At 40.3% G+C, this 14,924-nt stretch overlaps 2 protein-coding genes across 5 annotated transcripts; one reads left to right on the top strand and one right to left on the bottom strand.

Moving 5' to 3' along the window:
• The first annotated feature begins 773 nt into the window (after nucleotides 1-773).
• nprl3 (NPR3-like, GATOR1 complex subunit) lies at nucleotides 774-12,383 on the top strand. Of its 4 annotated transcripts, none has more exons than XM_071470160.1 (14): nucleotides 774-1,207; nucleotides 2,183-2,252; nucleotides 3,637-3,675; nucleotides 4,447-4,579; nucleotides 5,734-5,808; nucleotides 7,030-7,183; nucleotides 7,412-7,490; nucleotides 7,933-8,070; nucleotides 9,044-9,200; nucleotides 9,687-9,793; nucleotides 10,146-10,275; nucleotides 11,003-11,192; nucleotides 11,286-11,478; nucleotides 11,981-12,383. In XM_071470160.1, exons 1-14 carry the CDS (start codon nucleotides 1,012-1,014, stop codon nucleotides 12,144-12,146), a joined length of 1,827 nt encoding a protein of 608 aa, XP_071326261.1. In that variant the 5' UTR covers nucleotides 774-1,011; the 3' UTR covers nucleotides 12,147-12,383. The 4 variants fall into 4 exon arrangements, with proteins under 4 accessions (XP_071326261.1, XP_071326275.1, XP_071326253.1 ...); XM_071470152.1 differs by having other exon boundaries at nucleotides 869-1,207; nucleotides 7,409-7,490; XM_071470174.1 differs by lacking the exon at nucleotides 3,637-3,675.
• A 585-nt stretch (nucleotides 12,384-12,968) lies between these two features.
• mpg (N-methylpurine DNA glycosylase) lies at nucleotides 12,969-14,695 on the bottom strand. The gene is made up of 3 exons (XM_071470187.1): nucleotides 14,283-14,695; nucleotides 13,741-13,945; nucleotides 12,969-13,549 (listed from the first exon to the last, which is right to left on the bottom strand). The coding sequence occupies exons 1-3, from the start codon at nucleotides 14,547-14,549 to the stop codon at nucleotides 13,107-13,109; spliced, it is 915 nt and encodes a 304-aa protein (XP_071326288.1). The 5' UTR covers nucleotides 14,550-14,695; the 3' UTR covers nucleotides 12,969-13,106.
• Nucleotides 14,696-14,924: the final 229 nt, after the last annotated feature.

Below are 14,924 nucleotides of genomic sequence, written 5' to 3' on the forward strand. Positions count from 1 at the left end.
GTCCATCCAATCCACACCATCATAATCACTACTGTCACTCTGAGACTAAACCTCGTTTTCTCCATCTTACATGGCTCCCATTCAAGGTTAGAATTCAATCTATGGTTAATCCAGGATTGGGGTTAGATGAACTTCACCATTTGAAAAGACCTTATAACTGGATTATACTGAATTAAATCATATCATTTGGTATATGACTTTTTTTTTTTTTGACGGCTATTATAGCTTCTTTAAAATGTACAGTTTGATATGAATGGGTGCGGTCATCTGAAATAAGTGATAACAGTGCATTAAAATGCTCTATCATGGGGGCGACGTCTGGAAATTGTGGAACTGTTGCCAATACATGAATATTCAGTACGGATGTTTGACCTAAAGACTATATATTAAGCTTGAATGTATATTATGATTTGGCGCTATACAAATAAAATTGAATTGAATTGAATTGAATTGACTGGATATGCTTGTGGTGTTTTGTTACAAATGTAATACATGTCTAAATCATATTTACAGCAGGATACGCAGCCTCAACTCAGCAATGCGCCATCTAGTGGACATGGAAAATATTTATCAGAGAGAATTTGTTGTCAGGTTTAATCATGTTTTAAATTCGCATAACTTCATGTATTGAGCCTCTGTTCTACGGCCTGGATATTTTGACTTATTTTATTGCCGCACATCAGCTTTATGAGACGTTATTTCCCTTTATAAGAAAGCGAGTAACTGTCGTTGCAGCTGGGCGGATCTTGTAGCCGCGGTTTCTGTTTCAGTCGAGCATCTTTCGAGGTGACACAAAACAATCACAACAATACATGGACGTACGGATGAGAGAATTTAATATCTAGGTCTCTGAGTTAAAACCAGTTAGACAGTAATTTGTCAAGGGACGGTGTGCATGGTTGGTAAACGTTGATACGAGCTTCGAGCTAGCGTTCACTGTTTGGTCGTTGACGCCGCTGGCGGCCGACTTTATTGTGTCGCAGCTAACGTACAGTTAGCTGGGATGCTACAATGATGCTCAACCGATCAGCCGGGCTACCAGATGACCGAAAGTCCATGTACAGTCAGCCACATAAAAGCGTGTATAAAACCGGGGATAAAACCAGCCCTATTAGCGTCATACTGGTTAGCTCTGGCAGCCGAGGGAACAAACTGCTCTTTCGATACCCTTTCCAAAGAGTGGCTGAATGCCCGTCATCTCTTACAGGTAGGATTAGCTTTAGCATCGACCAATTCACAACTCATCACCTGCTCGTTATTTAGGGAAACCAGAGCCCCCAAGGTCCTATTCTCACTGAATTACACATCTACAGGGGCTTTACATAGTAACAACACCTCACAATATTATCCAGTACAGTACAGTTGACCAACAATGTGTATTGTCTGCGTAAAGCTGTGGCTGTAATCTATAAGGCCACTGTTTTAGGACTATGACGTTTAGGAGGCTATGTGTTGGAGTAGTCTATTTCTGTCCACTGTTGCTCCTCCTGAACAACAGCTTTCCTTTTTCTGCACATGTTGTTCACTGTAACCTACAGCACTTGTGCACATGTAAAGTAAAACTGACAAAAAAACCCTCAATCAAATCAATATCTCATCTGAACACTCTTCGCCTTTAAACAGAACCAGTTGTCCTGCTTGCACACAGTTTTTCAAAGTACTTGGCAGGAAGGTTGTTCAAAGCATCTTGGAGAACTGAACTTGCCAAAAATGTCTTCTGTTGATTTAGTTAGTTGTTTCAAGATCAGGTCTCTGTGGGGACCAGACCATCTGCTAGAGGACTCTTCGCCTTCTTGTCTCTCTAGATAGTTCTCTATATAGTTTCTTTTTGGCTGTACATTTGGCGTCGTCGTCTAGCTGCAGAATTAATTTGTGTTGATCAGATGGTATTGTGTGACAAATATGAATCTAATCTAACGTGCCAAACACTGAAAAACCACACTGGCAAAGAGCAGCAGTGGCAGACCATAACCAACCCTGACACAGATCCTTAATGACAACAAACGCCTCATACAGTAAATGTTTGCATAAATCCATCCTCTGACATGTTTGAAATTCAGGCCATCATTTGACCACTCTCCTTATTGTTGTTCTTAACCAGTCAGAATCTTGAACAAATGCATTTTGTTTTCTCCCAATTAGTATAACCATGTGAACTAATGCTATTATTTCTGTCCACAAGCAAAACAACGAAGTCCATACGCACTGAACACGACTGGGGATGGTCTTGAAGATCAGGATGGTGATTCAAGGTATTTGTTTTGGTCTTCATCTAATATGACATTCATTACATAAAATTGATTGTAGGTGGACACACAGCCCATTCTGAGATCTACACAAGCCTTTTACTCTTAATATATTTTCACTCCCAAAAGACTTTTTTTCCAAGAAGAATTGAGGAACTTGACCATGGTTAATTTAGCTCATGTGACTGAGTATTATTAAACAATTCAAAATGTATTTAAGAAACAAAACAAGAGAAGGTGATGCTTCAAAATGTAACACTATCACCTCACTGTGTGTTTAAACTTTGTCATAGCTCAAGCTGCTGTTTGAATATGTTCATTTACCTGAACTGGTAAAATAATAGAGGCTACTTGATTGTTTCTTAATACTTTAAATAAACTTGGTCATACAGTGCTGTTTTACACACATCAGATGTTTTCTCAATTAAACTTGAATGGTGGCAAGAATCTGTCCATCATAGAAACATTACCAGAGATTGGTCATAGATACAAAAAAATAGGATGTTGGCAGTGCTGCATCATTTTATTGTTTTCTTGTTCATCCACCAAGGGAAAGATAAAAGAGGGAAGCTCCCGTACATGGATGCAGCAGATGTAACCACGGTTTAGTTGAGTAATGTTCAGGGCAGTGCACAGTGCAGACAAAGTGGAGCCACTCAGTTTTTCCTCTCAGGTATTCTTGATGAGTGGTTGAGCTGTCAGGACTTATGGACAACTCTAACTCCTCTCTGTCTGCACTCTCAACGATGTGAATGTCTGTTTCTGTAAAATACAAAAATGTCCAAGCACAGAACCTTTCAGTTTTGTCTCTTGTTCAGAGCAGCATCATGCTGCTGTTTGACAGATGGTAATGCTGGTTAGTTGCAGGTTAGTTGGGTTTAACTACTGTGTTGTGAAAAGCAGCCAACAACAGCGTTTAAACTATGAGTTCAGCTCCAGGCATCCTGAAATCTTTTTTTTTTTTCTTTTTCTCAGTTTTTGCCCACTGACTCCACTCCATACAGTATTTTTTGTTGTGTACTCCAGGTTTACGTATTTTTAAAAATAGATGACCTTTAACAACAGCATAAACCAGTTTCACTGTCTCTGATTGAGTATTGTTAAAACTTTTAGTTGCCTTTATGAGGTTGGCATTTAAACACATATATCTGTATGATATGTGATCTTGAATGCCAACCTTAATGTCAACATTAATGACATTAGGCCTTAGACAGGGTTAACTGGTCATTTTGCTTGAATCAACATGCAGACCAGCGGTTTCACATCACAGTTTCACATGTTTGTTCGGGTTGTTTTGATGTCCATTTAATGCATTCAGCCCAACTGTGTGTTGCATTTTCCCTTTTGTTTGCTTTTTTTCTTCTTTTTTATGGCCCAATTCCCATTTCAGAGAGCAATCTCCACTAACTGACGAACAGTTGGTAGCAGGGTAAGACCAAATCATTCTAAACCACCTTTCCTTCGCTTAGATCACCCCTGTCTTTTTTTATCCCCTTCTTTCCTATTTTGTGTCCTATATGGATCCCCAACCCTAATCTAAAGAAAATCCTTGTAAATGATCTCTAGCAGATCCAGTGAATCAGTGTTTGGTTAATTTGGGATTTCAGTGTTGCTTTCCTCTTTACCGTGTGCCTTTTTGACAAAAGAAAAATCCAACTGTTTAGATATAAAATAAATATGATTAAAGTTCTAATTTACATTGATTATGTTACCTGTAGCATGTAGACTCAGCATCATAAAACAAAATGATAATCAAATGCAAACTGCAATAAAGCAACTACAACACATTCTTTTCAAATTGTGTCGGTGCGGTAAGTCTATAGTGTGTTTAATTTTTTACTGGAAGTTAAGGGCTTGATTTGTACACCTTTGATCGCAGCATGAGTTACTTAAGTCAAACCAGCATGAGTCTTTCACGTTCTTCATCCATACAGCGACTTCACTTTTTTCTGCAAGGAGACCTCTTCTTCTTTTCTCCTCTCCAGTAGCCACACAAGCCTTTTCATTTATACTCTGATTGTTGAATTAGATTACAGGCAGATGCATCTGATTAACACAACTCCTCTTAGAGACAGGAATGAGAAAAATGTAAACAAACTGAGCTAATTTAAGCCTTCTCACGTGTCCCAGCTGTTTCTGTGCTGGAACTCCCTTCGCACCCCAAACAGTTTCTTACTGAGTCTCTTCTTCCCTCCCTAAGGTTCTCTGACATCATCCTCGCCACCATCCTGGCCACCAAATCTGATATGTGTGGAAAGAAGTTTGAACTGAAGATAGACAATGTTCGATTTGTGGGTCACCCTACTCTCCTTCAGCACCCTCCCATCATTCAGGTAGGAGCAAATGAAGCCTAATGAAAAGATGCAGAGTCATTCTTTGAACTAAGTTGTCAGTAAGTGTAAACAAAATGTTTATACATTCTCTGGTCAGACAGCTTGTTTTCCATTGTTAAGAAAATCAACATGTTATTGTAGTTCTGCATATATATTGTACTGGGTTCAGGGATTTGTGATGTGTGTTTTGCAGCAGCCAGTTTTTATAACAATGTCAGTTAAAAAAAAGTGAACAGTGCCATCTTGAATTCTGTTAATATTATTATCATAATATTGACGTGTCTTGCCATCTGGCTTTGATGAGACCATTTCTCATTTCGCCATGATCCTCTAAAATTTTGTCTATCAGCTTTAAACTTGGAACTTTTTTGAACAGCAGATTGACCAATCAGCAGTGCCCCCTACTGACAGTTTTCTTTTTCAGTCTGATGATGTGTTGCCAAGATAAAGGGATCTCACAGGGGTTGGAGACAATGACATATGAACATATAAGGACAATGCAGTACAATTACATTTGCTATTTTTAGGTGGACCTGTGAGAATACCAGGAACAGCTGAGCCTTTCAGGGTCCATAAAGGTTGATGAATTGCAGGCCTGCTGCATATCGTCGTAGCAGTGCAGATTTCATTGTTTCCACCCCTTTTCTTATTATTAATATTTACGTTTGCCCTTGTGCTACACACTCAGTTTGCAGTTTATTAATGAGAGCTAGTGAAAAAGAATTTAGCCTAATACACCGGTCCTGCAACAAATCCTCCTTTTATGAAGTGTACAAATTTCAGTTTGTGTTGAAATTGTTTCAGAGAAATGTTGATTCAACTTTGTGGTCATTTTGGAGGCTGCAGTTTTTTGTGCTATTGAACATTACTGAATTATATGGAGGGAGGTCCACTCCATGTATATCACTAAATGACAGCAATGCCTCTCTGCATGATGCAATACAGTTCAACAGCAGCACAAACTACATTCTCCATAATTATCATACAGTTGAATCAACACCTCTTTAAAACACTTTCAATATAAACTGAACATCATAACCTTCATATCATATCTTATCCATTAAATATAAATTTAGATGCTGTCGATTTACATTTTACTCATATTATTGTAAACCTTAATTATTTGATCAAAACTGTGTCTTTTTCACATGTAGGTTTCTAAAACAGATCCTTCACCTAAGAGAGAGATGCCCACGATGATCTTGTTTAATGTGGTCTTCGCACTCCGGGTATGAAAAGACTTCTTTAGATTTCTTTTTTCATAGTATTGTAAGGTATTGACCATACCCTGTAAAGTGCCAAATAAAATTAAATTAATTGAATTGAATAGATTTGTAGTGGTAATTGTGGATATTATGGTCATTTATAGAAAGGGTTTGTGTATAGCAAACAAAATGGCTGTTTGCTCTATCAATTAAAATAATATGGAGCATAAATGTTAATATTATAATATTACAACTTCACAGCACAATTAAGTCAGCTGACTGTGGGTGGGACACATACATTTTGTCTTCTGTTAATCTGTGTGTTCTGTGAATAGGAGGGTTGTGTGTGTGGGTGATAATATTCCAGTATATTCTATCTGTGAATGCATGGGAACTCAGAGGGAGGAGGGGCCAATTTACTATGCTTAATCATGCTACTCAATGAGGCACAGCCGGTTCCTGCCCATGCTGAGTCACTGTACCCAGTAAGTCTTAGTAATGCTGAGATGGGGCGAGAAATGCCCAGTCATGTTTTGTCGATGATATCTGCCCAGCAACCCACTGGGTTGTTTTAATATGGGGGCATTTCTTCAAAATTTTGGTCAATTTTGTGTATTTGATTATTGATTTCATAATATTTAACCATTCAGTCATAAATGGATTCCTAATTCAAATTTGTACACCAGTAAACCATTTAATGTTATTGTACATGTTCCTTCATACAGATTATCTTTGTGTTTTATCCTCATATTCATTCCATAATAAAACTATGGCATCTGATCTATTTCACAATGCCAAGAGATTATGTAGTTTAGAGATCACTCTCTGTTTTGTCTGTCTTTATTTACATAACCGAGGAAGACAGAATATTAGAAACATCCATCATTGCAATGAAGTCCCACCACTGAACTTCAGAAATACAAACATCAGATGTGGCAAAAACTTTTGGACAATAAGAATGTCTCAATATAAGCTAAACAATAAATATACTGGATCACACAAAAAAGACAATGTACTAAATATATGATTAGATATTTAGCATATATTTAATCACAAGTGAAGTTTAAAGCTCAATATTAAAGTGTACTGTTGACAGACTGATGATGTTGACATGAATGCTAGCTGAGCTGAGCTGACACATAAAAGCACTCATATTGTAAAGGTTGTAATCACCAAGTTGTATAGATACAACTGACATGTTACACTGTTTTATAATTTGCTCCCTCTCATCTTCGGCCTCTGCAGGCAAACGCCGACCCCTCCGTCATCAGCTGCATGCACAACCTGTCACGACGCATTGCTATAGCCCTGCAGCACGAGGAGCGCCGCTGCCAGTACCTGACCAGAGAGGCCAAGCTGATGCTGGCCGTCCAGGATGAGATCACCACCATGACTGAGAGTGAGATACACACTTCTCACACCTCAGACCGGACACCAGATATATGTCACTGTCGCAGTAAAACTATACAACGGCACAGAGCTCATTGTAAATCATGCCATACTTTATATTTAGAAAAATGGAGCTTGTCAGTATTTTAACATTATAATGATGTATTATTGTTAAACCACTCAAGTTTAGATTTTAGTCTATTTTGACAGTGTTCTCTGTTATTCCTGATGCCAGCAGATGGAAGCCCCCAGTCACCATTTAGGCAAATTCTCCCCAAATGTAAACTAGCCAGGGACCTGAAGGAGGCGTATGACAGGTGTGTGATGAGACACATTTCACGTTCTTTAGCTATTTCTCTCTTTTTTTCTTACCATTCACAATGTATGTTGTCCATATAGCTGACTCTGATACTGATGTTTACAGCTGAGAAAGTGGTAGAAGTGCTCAGTCATGTCCTCTTAATATCTGTGATGTTTGTACCCCGGAGGCTTCATTCATCAGAGACATCACAGTCTCATTGGGTCATTTTAAATGGCTTCTGTGTATTTTATATCAGATAGCACTGATGCATGATCTAAAAATTCAGTTTTTAATGGATTCATAATTCACATGTGTATGTCAGTAAATGATTTTATAGTATCCTACATGTTCATTCATACAGACATTTTTTTTTTTGTTTTTACATCTATTCTGCATGAAAAATATGGCAGCTTTATTCAACAATGCCAATATTAATCACGATATTGATGTTTTGTCAGCCTTTGTACAACCGGTGTGGTGCGACTACATATTAACAACTGGCTGGAGGTGAGTTTCTGTTTGCCGCACAAGATCCACAGGATTGGTGGCAACTATATCCCCCCAGAGGCATTAGAGCGCAGCCTTAAGGCTATAAGGTGTGTTTTTATTTTTTATTAACAGTATGTTTATCTACTTAATCTTTATAATTGATTAGCAGAAAATGAACTGTTTACATTAAATCATAGGGGGCAGATGCCAGTTTCTACACTTCTGGCAACACCCCAGTCAACAGTTATGGACCATGATACTAAAAATGGCATATCACAACCAGCCACAGCTACTCCACCCCGTGGCCCCTTCTCAGTATCATGACAGAGAAAACATTTTCTCATGCAACATTTAAATGAGGTTGGGATATGCCTTATCATTTCCCACGCTTTCATTTATTAGGTAGGAAATTTAAAACATTTACTATTAGTTATTACCATAGTTTCCTTCTTTTCCTCCCACAAATGCAGCACCATAGTGTTCATTTGTGATTCTGCCTTGAGTAATTGTCAGCTCAGAAAATTCGAGGTATAACATTTTAAGTTGATCTGTTTGAAGGAAAAGAACAATAAGAAGTGATAAACTCGTGTCCCTAACACTTAGATCCAGCCAACCTGCATGTGTCTATACATGCGTTACGACCCTTAATCTGTGTTGTTAGATACACTTGTTTACCCACAACAAGAAATATCATTTTGTTATGTCAAAGCATTGTGTCTCTAACAGCTGATTAAGGGTTTCGTATTTTGTGACCTCCAGTACTCTGACTTACTATTTTAGTATCTGAGAAAACCATGTAGTTTTCTGTGGGCTGTACTGCCCCCTATTGTTTCTTCAGCTTACCAACATCAGAGTTGTGATCAGCATCTGCCTCTCCTTGCATTTCTGTGTTACTGAAGCTGAATAAAATATAGAAAAATAGTTTAAATTTTCCTTTCATCATAATGGTCAGTTTGTGATCTCCGATACGCCCAGTTGCCCAAAAGCTGATTCCTACTGGCTTCTACTCAGACAGTCTTGACCTCCACAGAGAGGTTCTGTGGATTCAGAGGCTGTATCATATGCTGTTTGCTCCTCCAGACCCTATCATGCCCTATTGCTGCTGGAAAGTGAGAAGGCTCTGCTGAGCCAGCTTCCTCTGGACTGCTCGCCTGCAATGGTGCGCCTCATCAAGACCTGCTCAGCGGTGAAAAACCTGCAGCAGCTCGCCCAGGACGCTGACCTGGCGTTACTTCAGGTGCAGAACACTCACGCCACCTGCATCACAACTTAAAATTCTGAGCACTTTTTCATAATTTAAAAAAGATTATTTATAACTGCATACAATAATTAAGCTCATTAAGTGATGACTAATAAAGTGTTCAGTGATTGTATTGTATTTTAAACCTTTGTTTAAATACAATACACAAAAGGAAATCATAGACTATGATCTCTTTACATGGAAAAATGTGAAATAAGATGCAAAAAAGTGCAACAATGAGATCTGTTAAAGATATACCAATCAATAACACAGGTTACTGTGTTGATACTGCCATCTAGTGGACAATATAAATACACTCAAAGAGAGTTGAAGAAATGTCCCAAGTGTAATAATAAGAAAATAAAATGTTGCATAATTATTTTCACTCTTCACTTGTGATGCTTTTTTTGGTTTAGACTGCTTATGTTTTGTTGCTGCTATTTCACATCAGTAATATTACTTGCAAAATATTCCCCCACTCAGATCTTTCAAATTGCTGCCCACTTGGTATACTGGGGCAAGGCGATCATCATCTACCCGCTGTGCGAGAACAACGTGTACATGCTGTCCCCTCATGCCAACATCTGCCTGTGAGTGTCTGTGATGTGTGCGAGCCAGTTGGCTGTGCTGGTCACTGCACGACTAATGAGTCATAATTTTGCTGAGCGCTCATCCATGCCTTTATGTCATTTACACCGGTCTCAAAAACACATATAAATTATTATTACATTCAGATTTCCATAGCCTGCACATGTTAAATCACCTCAGAATGGGTTATGAAAGAACTATTGATGGCCACTGGCTGTGCTTGTCATTTTCTTCTGTATATACCAGACTTTAAATACTTTCCTTTACAACACTGTGGAAAGTGAATTCAAAAGAGCTGTGCTAATGGAAAAGCTCTGCGCTGTAGACTAACCTGTGCTGTCTCTCTCTGGATAGATACTCACCACTGGCTGAGCACTTCGCCCAGCAGTTTCCTGGTCATGATCTGCCCTCCATGTTAGCCAAGTTCTCACTACCCGTCTCACTGGCCGAGTTCAGAAACCCCCTGGAAGCTCCTGCACAGGAGGTAGGATGATTATTATTACTGTGAAAGTAAAATCTATAACATATAATAATAATATGGTAATGAAATTCCAATATGACTGTGACAAAGTGAGATAATCCCACTGGTTTTTGTTTTCTCATCATGTGTTTTTTCTTATGTTAGTGAAATAATCTGATTTGTATGTTTTGTTTTCCAGTTAGAAGAAGGAGAAAAAAAATCCTTTTCGCTAAAACCACCTGAACAAAGTGAAATGACTTGGAAACAGCTGTAATTATGGAAGAATGTTCCTTGTTTGAAGAAATATTTTTAGATTTAAGAATAATTGACTGTGTCGAAAACAGATATTTTTGTACAAATTAAGAGCAAATAAATGTGAAATTACTGTTTCCTGGTAAATCCATAGTATTTATAGGGCTATTACTGTAAATTTGAACACTGTATTGCAAGAGCAAGACCATCTGGTGATCGTCTTCGACCGGTCTTGTTTTGGCAGAGCCGTTTGAGCATTGGGGATGAATTATAAATGGCAAAGGGACATCAGCTACAGCGTCTGCAGCCTCCATTTTTTATGAGAGCAAGATCAGAGCCATGGCTCTGTCTTGTGGCTCTATTTTGAGCTTGTATGTCACCCACTGCTGATTTAAAACATATTTGACCTGGTTAGGGACGTGTGCGTGCTCAGATTCACTTGCTCAATGTTTATGCTATGCTGAGCTGTAATGCAGTTTGCTGCCCTGCTCCCGACCAGGCCCAGCTGATACAGATGGTGGTGTGGATGCTCCAGCGCCGGCTGCTGATCCAGCTGCACACTTATGTTTGCCTGTTGGTACCGCCTGGCGAGGATGAGCCAGGGCTGAGGGATGAAGATCCTCCGCTGGCTGCCAGAGTAGGGGGCCGTAGTCTCAGCACCCCCAGTGCCCTCAGCTTTGGTTCCCCAAGTATGTCCTCACTCTGCTCACCTGTCTGCCTCTGCTCTTAGGTGTAACAGCTAATATATAATCTCCTGCCATCTGTCTGCTCCCTGTGCGTAGCCAGCAGTGATGACATGACCCTCACCAGTCCCAGTATGGACAACTCCAGTGCAGAACTGCTGCCTGGTGGAGACTCCCCACTCAACAAGAGGATGACAGAGACGCTGCTCGCCAGCCTGTCGGAGCACGAGCGCCAGGTTATTCTTAACATCCCTGCTGCGCAAAATCCCGAGGATCTGCGGATGTTTGCCAGGTAATTCAGCCTGCCTCAAACACACAAATATTCTGTGTTTTGTTTTGTTTTTTTATAGTGTGTGCAGCAAACGTTTCTAAACTCTCCGTTGCTCTGTGCTTTCATGCAGTCAGATTAACAGATGGGATAAATTTTAGCGAAGATCCAGTGACTCATTTTGTGTGAATCACTTCCATGTCTCTTAGGAAATAAGATGATAATTGTGCAGTGGTTTGGAAAATAAAGTTATTTTAATTGCATCCACAGAATATTGAGAAATGTAATTGGAACTATTGGCTGGAGAGTTGAGATCATTTGCTAGCTGTTAGCTGAGACCTTATTGAAAATAAATTATGTCTAGAAAGCTCACCAATCGGGGAATCAGTGCTACCTACTGCAGAGTGATGGAGAATGTCATCAAAGCTGTGAAAGTCCTGTCTCATGGTTGATTTATACAGATAATAATCCAGTTAAACTCTAGCTGTCAACCCATTTTTCTGCCTGTTATGTCGACTGCTTTCAGGCTGCTGCATTATTTCCGGGGACATCACCACCTGGAAGAGATTATGTACAATGAGAACATGAGACGCTCGCAGCTCAAGACGCTGTTTGACAAGTTCCGCAGTGTCCTTGTGGTGACCAACCACGAGGATCCCATTATTTCAATCTTTCAGTCACCCATGGAGTAGTGGCACAGAGACGGCGTCAGGTCTCACCAACCGGAAAAAAAGATGTCAGTTTGAGAGCATTTAATAGCCTGCTGTGCTCACAGCTAAGTGCTTTTGCTCAACAATGTCGTTTTTTAAAATGAACTGACACAATGTTTGCATCAGTGTTTGCAGATTTACAAAATGTAAAAAAGTGTTTTTCCTTTATGAGCCAAATGTTTGTTTACAATATTAAATTATTTTGTACATACCAGAAAACACCTTGTGTTCACTGTGGATTGTTGGGAAGATTGGTGTTGTGGGGGAGGGGGTTAACTTCATCATCCCCCTCTCCCAGATGTGTCAGATCATGTGCACTGACCACTGAGGGGCACACTGAGTAATGATCATTCCAGACCTCCAGCTACCTCTTCTCAGGAATCCCAGAGGTGGCGAGAGAAAGACGGCAAGAAAGGGAAGACTCTAAACATCAGATGGGCTGTTTTTGCTTTGAGGGAAGCAGAGTGTTCCAAACATCTGTGAAATCACTGAGTCACTGAGGAGAATTTCCCAAGTATGAATGTTTATTAAAAAACACAGATGGAAGACCTGAACAAAAGAGACTTGTGAATAAAGGTACGTTTCAGAACAGATTTTTTTATAGGCACTGATAAATCGAGTCTTACTCTAGCTGCTTTAAGTTCTAATCCTCCGGTTCAGTTCCATGAATAGACTTTGTGGAAATAAGTAGCAACTTATAAAATGGATGAGAAACTTTTTGCATAATTTGTGCAGATTTGAAATTAGACTCTCAACCAGTCGAGGAGGTTATTCTACCATCGTGACTTTTGAAGAGCTACAAAATTACAAAAATTGAATGGAATTATTTCAGAATGTATGCATTTCATGTGTATCAGAGGTACTGTCTTCTTCAGTTTTTATTTTGCACAAGTGAAGTCCACAGTGGGAACAGATGGCAGAGTAGTTCGACGAATGTTTCTGTTAAGTCTTTTTGACATTGTGCTGTCCTGTGTCAGCCTGCACATCCAAAGCGTTCATTACATATCCAGACTGTGACTGTCTCTCTGCCTCTTTATTCACTACACTGACACATGGGTGCCCGCGAAGATAAAACCTCCATGGTTTCTTGGCCCATTCGCCATGGGACTCAATTCCAACGCGAGGTGCTGATACTATATCACAGGGTTGTGCTGGACTTGTGTTGGGGTCCCTCTCCAGCCACACCTCTGGGTCTGAGACTAGGTCTCGACGGTCAAAGCAGCGGGGTATATTTAGAGCCTGGCACAGCTTGGATGGCCCGTTGCAGAGCTCCTTGTCCTTAAGTTGCCGGGCTCCCTCTTTGCGTCTGGCTGCCCTCAGCTGCCTCATGAGGGGCTGACCCTGCAGGGGCTCAAGGGAGCGCAGCAGCACAGCAGCACCCTCCCCTGTGAAAAACACCACACAATACGCATCAGTCAGCAAGGCTCCACTCTGTCTCCTTCCTCTTGCCCTTTACCCACTGAGGATAGAAAGCAAACTTGTGTATAGATTTAAAATCATATTAATCATGAGAGGGAATATTAGACCAAAAAAAACAAGGTCCTCTTTGGGGGGTGGGGGTGTAATGCTTTTTCACCTTCACTAGACACATTCATACAGAGGTAGATGCCATAGATTGGGTACACATAGATTGTGCCTGGCTTCATGAACATGGCTGCGTTCCTCTCTGTGCGTTTGCCTCCTGCTGAGTGTGAAGCTCGGTCGTCCCCTCCCAGGTAGGCTTCAGTTTCCACTATTCTCCCACGCAGCTCAGTCCCATCCTCACACCTGCGGACCAACACCTGCAGGGACAAGGAGCAAGACAGATCGTGTTTTACTGTGATTAGAAAATGTATGAATTCATTAGTCAGCCAACAGAAGATGAACTGGCAACAATTTCTATAATCCACTAAGCAAAAACTGTGTATATATGAAGTAAATATCTTTTGGTCAGTCTTTGCTCATTGTTATTTCTGATCTGGATGTTTTATTGTGGTCTGGGGTTTGAGACTCCACATGCACTTCTCAAAACCCTTAACCTGCACTGACACTAACTTTATTTCAAGCGTATCCTCTGCAGAGCTTTACAGCGCTTTCAGAAATAGAAAACAAATGGATGTAAAAAGAAAAAGGGGAGACCTTGCCCAGAAATGCTTTAGCCAAACTGATGCAAGGTTGGTTGAAAAAATCCTGCCCCAGTCTGTGCTGCTGGTCAGTCTTGGTGAAATAATGGCTTCTCTCCGTCTCAGCACTTGGAGTATGTTTTCCACCCTGGACCGGCTCCTTCAGCTTGGCAGGTGAAAGCTTTCGTTTCACTTCCGTCTGGTTTTTCTGTTTATGTGCTTGTTGTTCAGGTGCTGCCGCTGCCACTGCCATTGCTAGCATCTTTCTTTTCCTCCCTGCCATTACGTTACTGAAAACCACTTCCCCCACGCCGTCAACGTCTCTTTATAAACTCGGCAACACCTTTATGTGGTTTTAAACCTTTTACTTCATAATTAATGCTGAGAGCTGCAGTGGTTAGCATATGAACGTCAGTTAGCTCCGGTGGCTAGCTAGCAAACAGGAAGTGGATGTTTTGTGTCTCTTAAAGGAGCCGCGCACCCTTTTCCTGGAGGATGTGAAATCAGTGCTTGACTATTGATTATGTTACAATTTAGTGTTTCCTGTTAAGGCTGCAAGAAGGAGGGTCCATTTAATGTATTTTTCCCCTTTCATTAAATTCTCAAACATGACTTTGCAGTCCAAAGTTTTCTTCCTGCTGATAGGTAAAACCTCCCC

The sequence above is a fragment of the Trachinotus anak genome, unplaced genomic scaffold, assembly GCF_046630095.1.
Source record: "Trachinotus anak isolate AG129_WGS33_773 ecotype Australia unplaced genomic scaffold, CSIRO_AGI_Tana_v1 ptg000003l, whole genome shotgun sequence".
Lineage (NCBI taxonomy): Eukaryota > Metazoa > Chordata > Actinopteri > Carangiformes > Carangidae > Trachinotus > Trachinotus anak.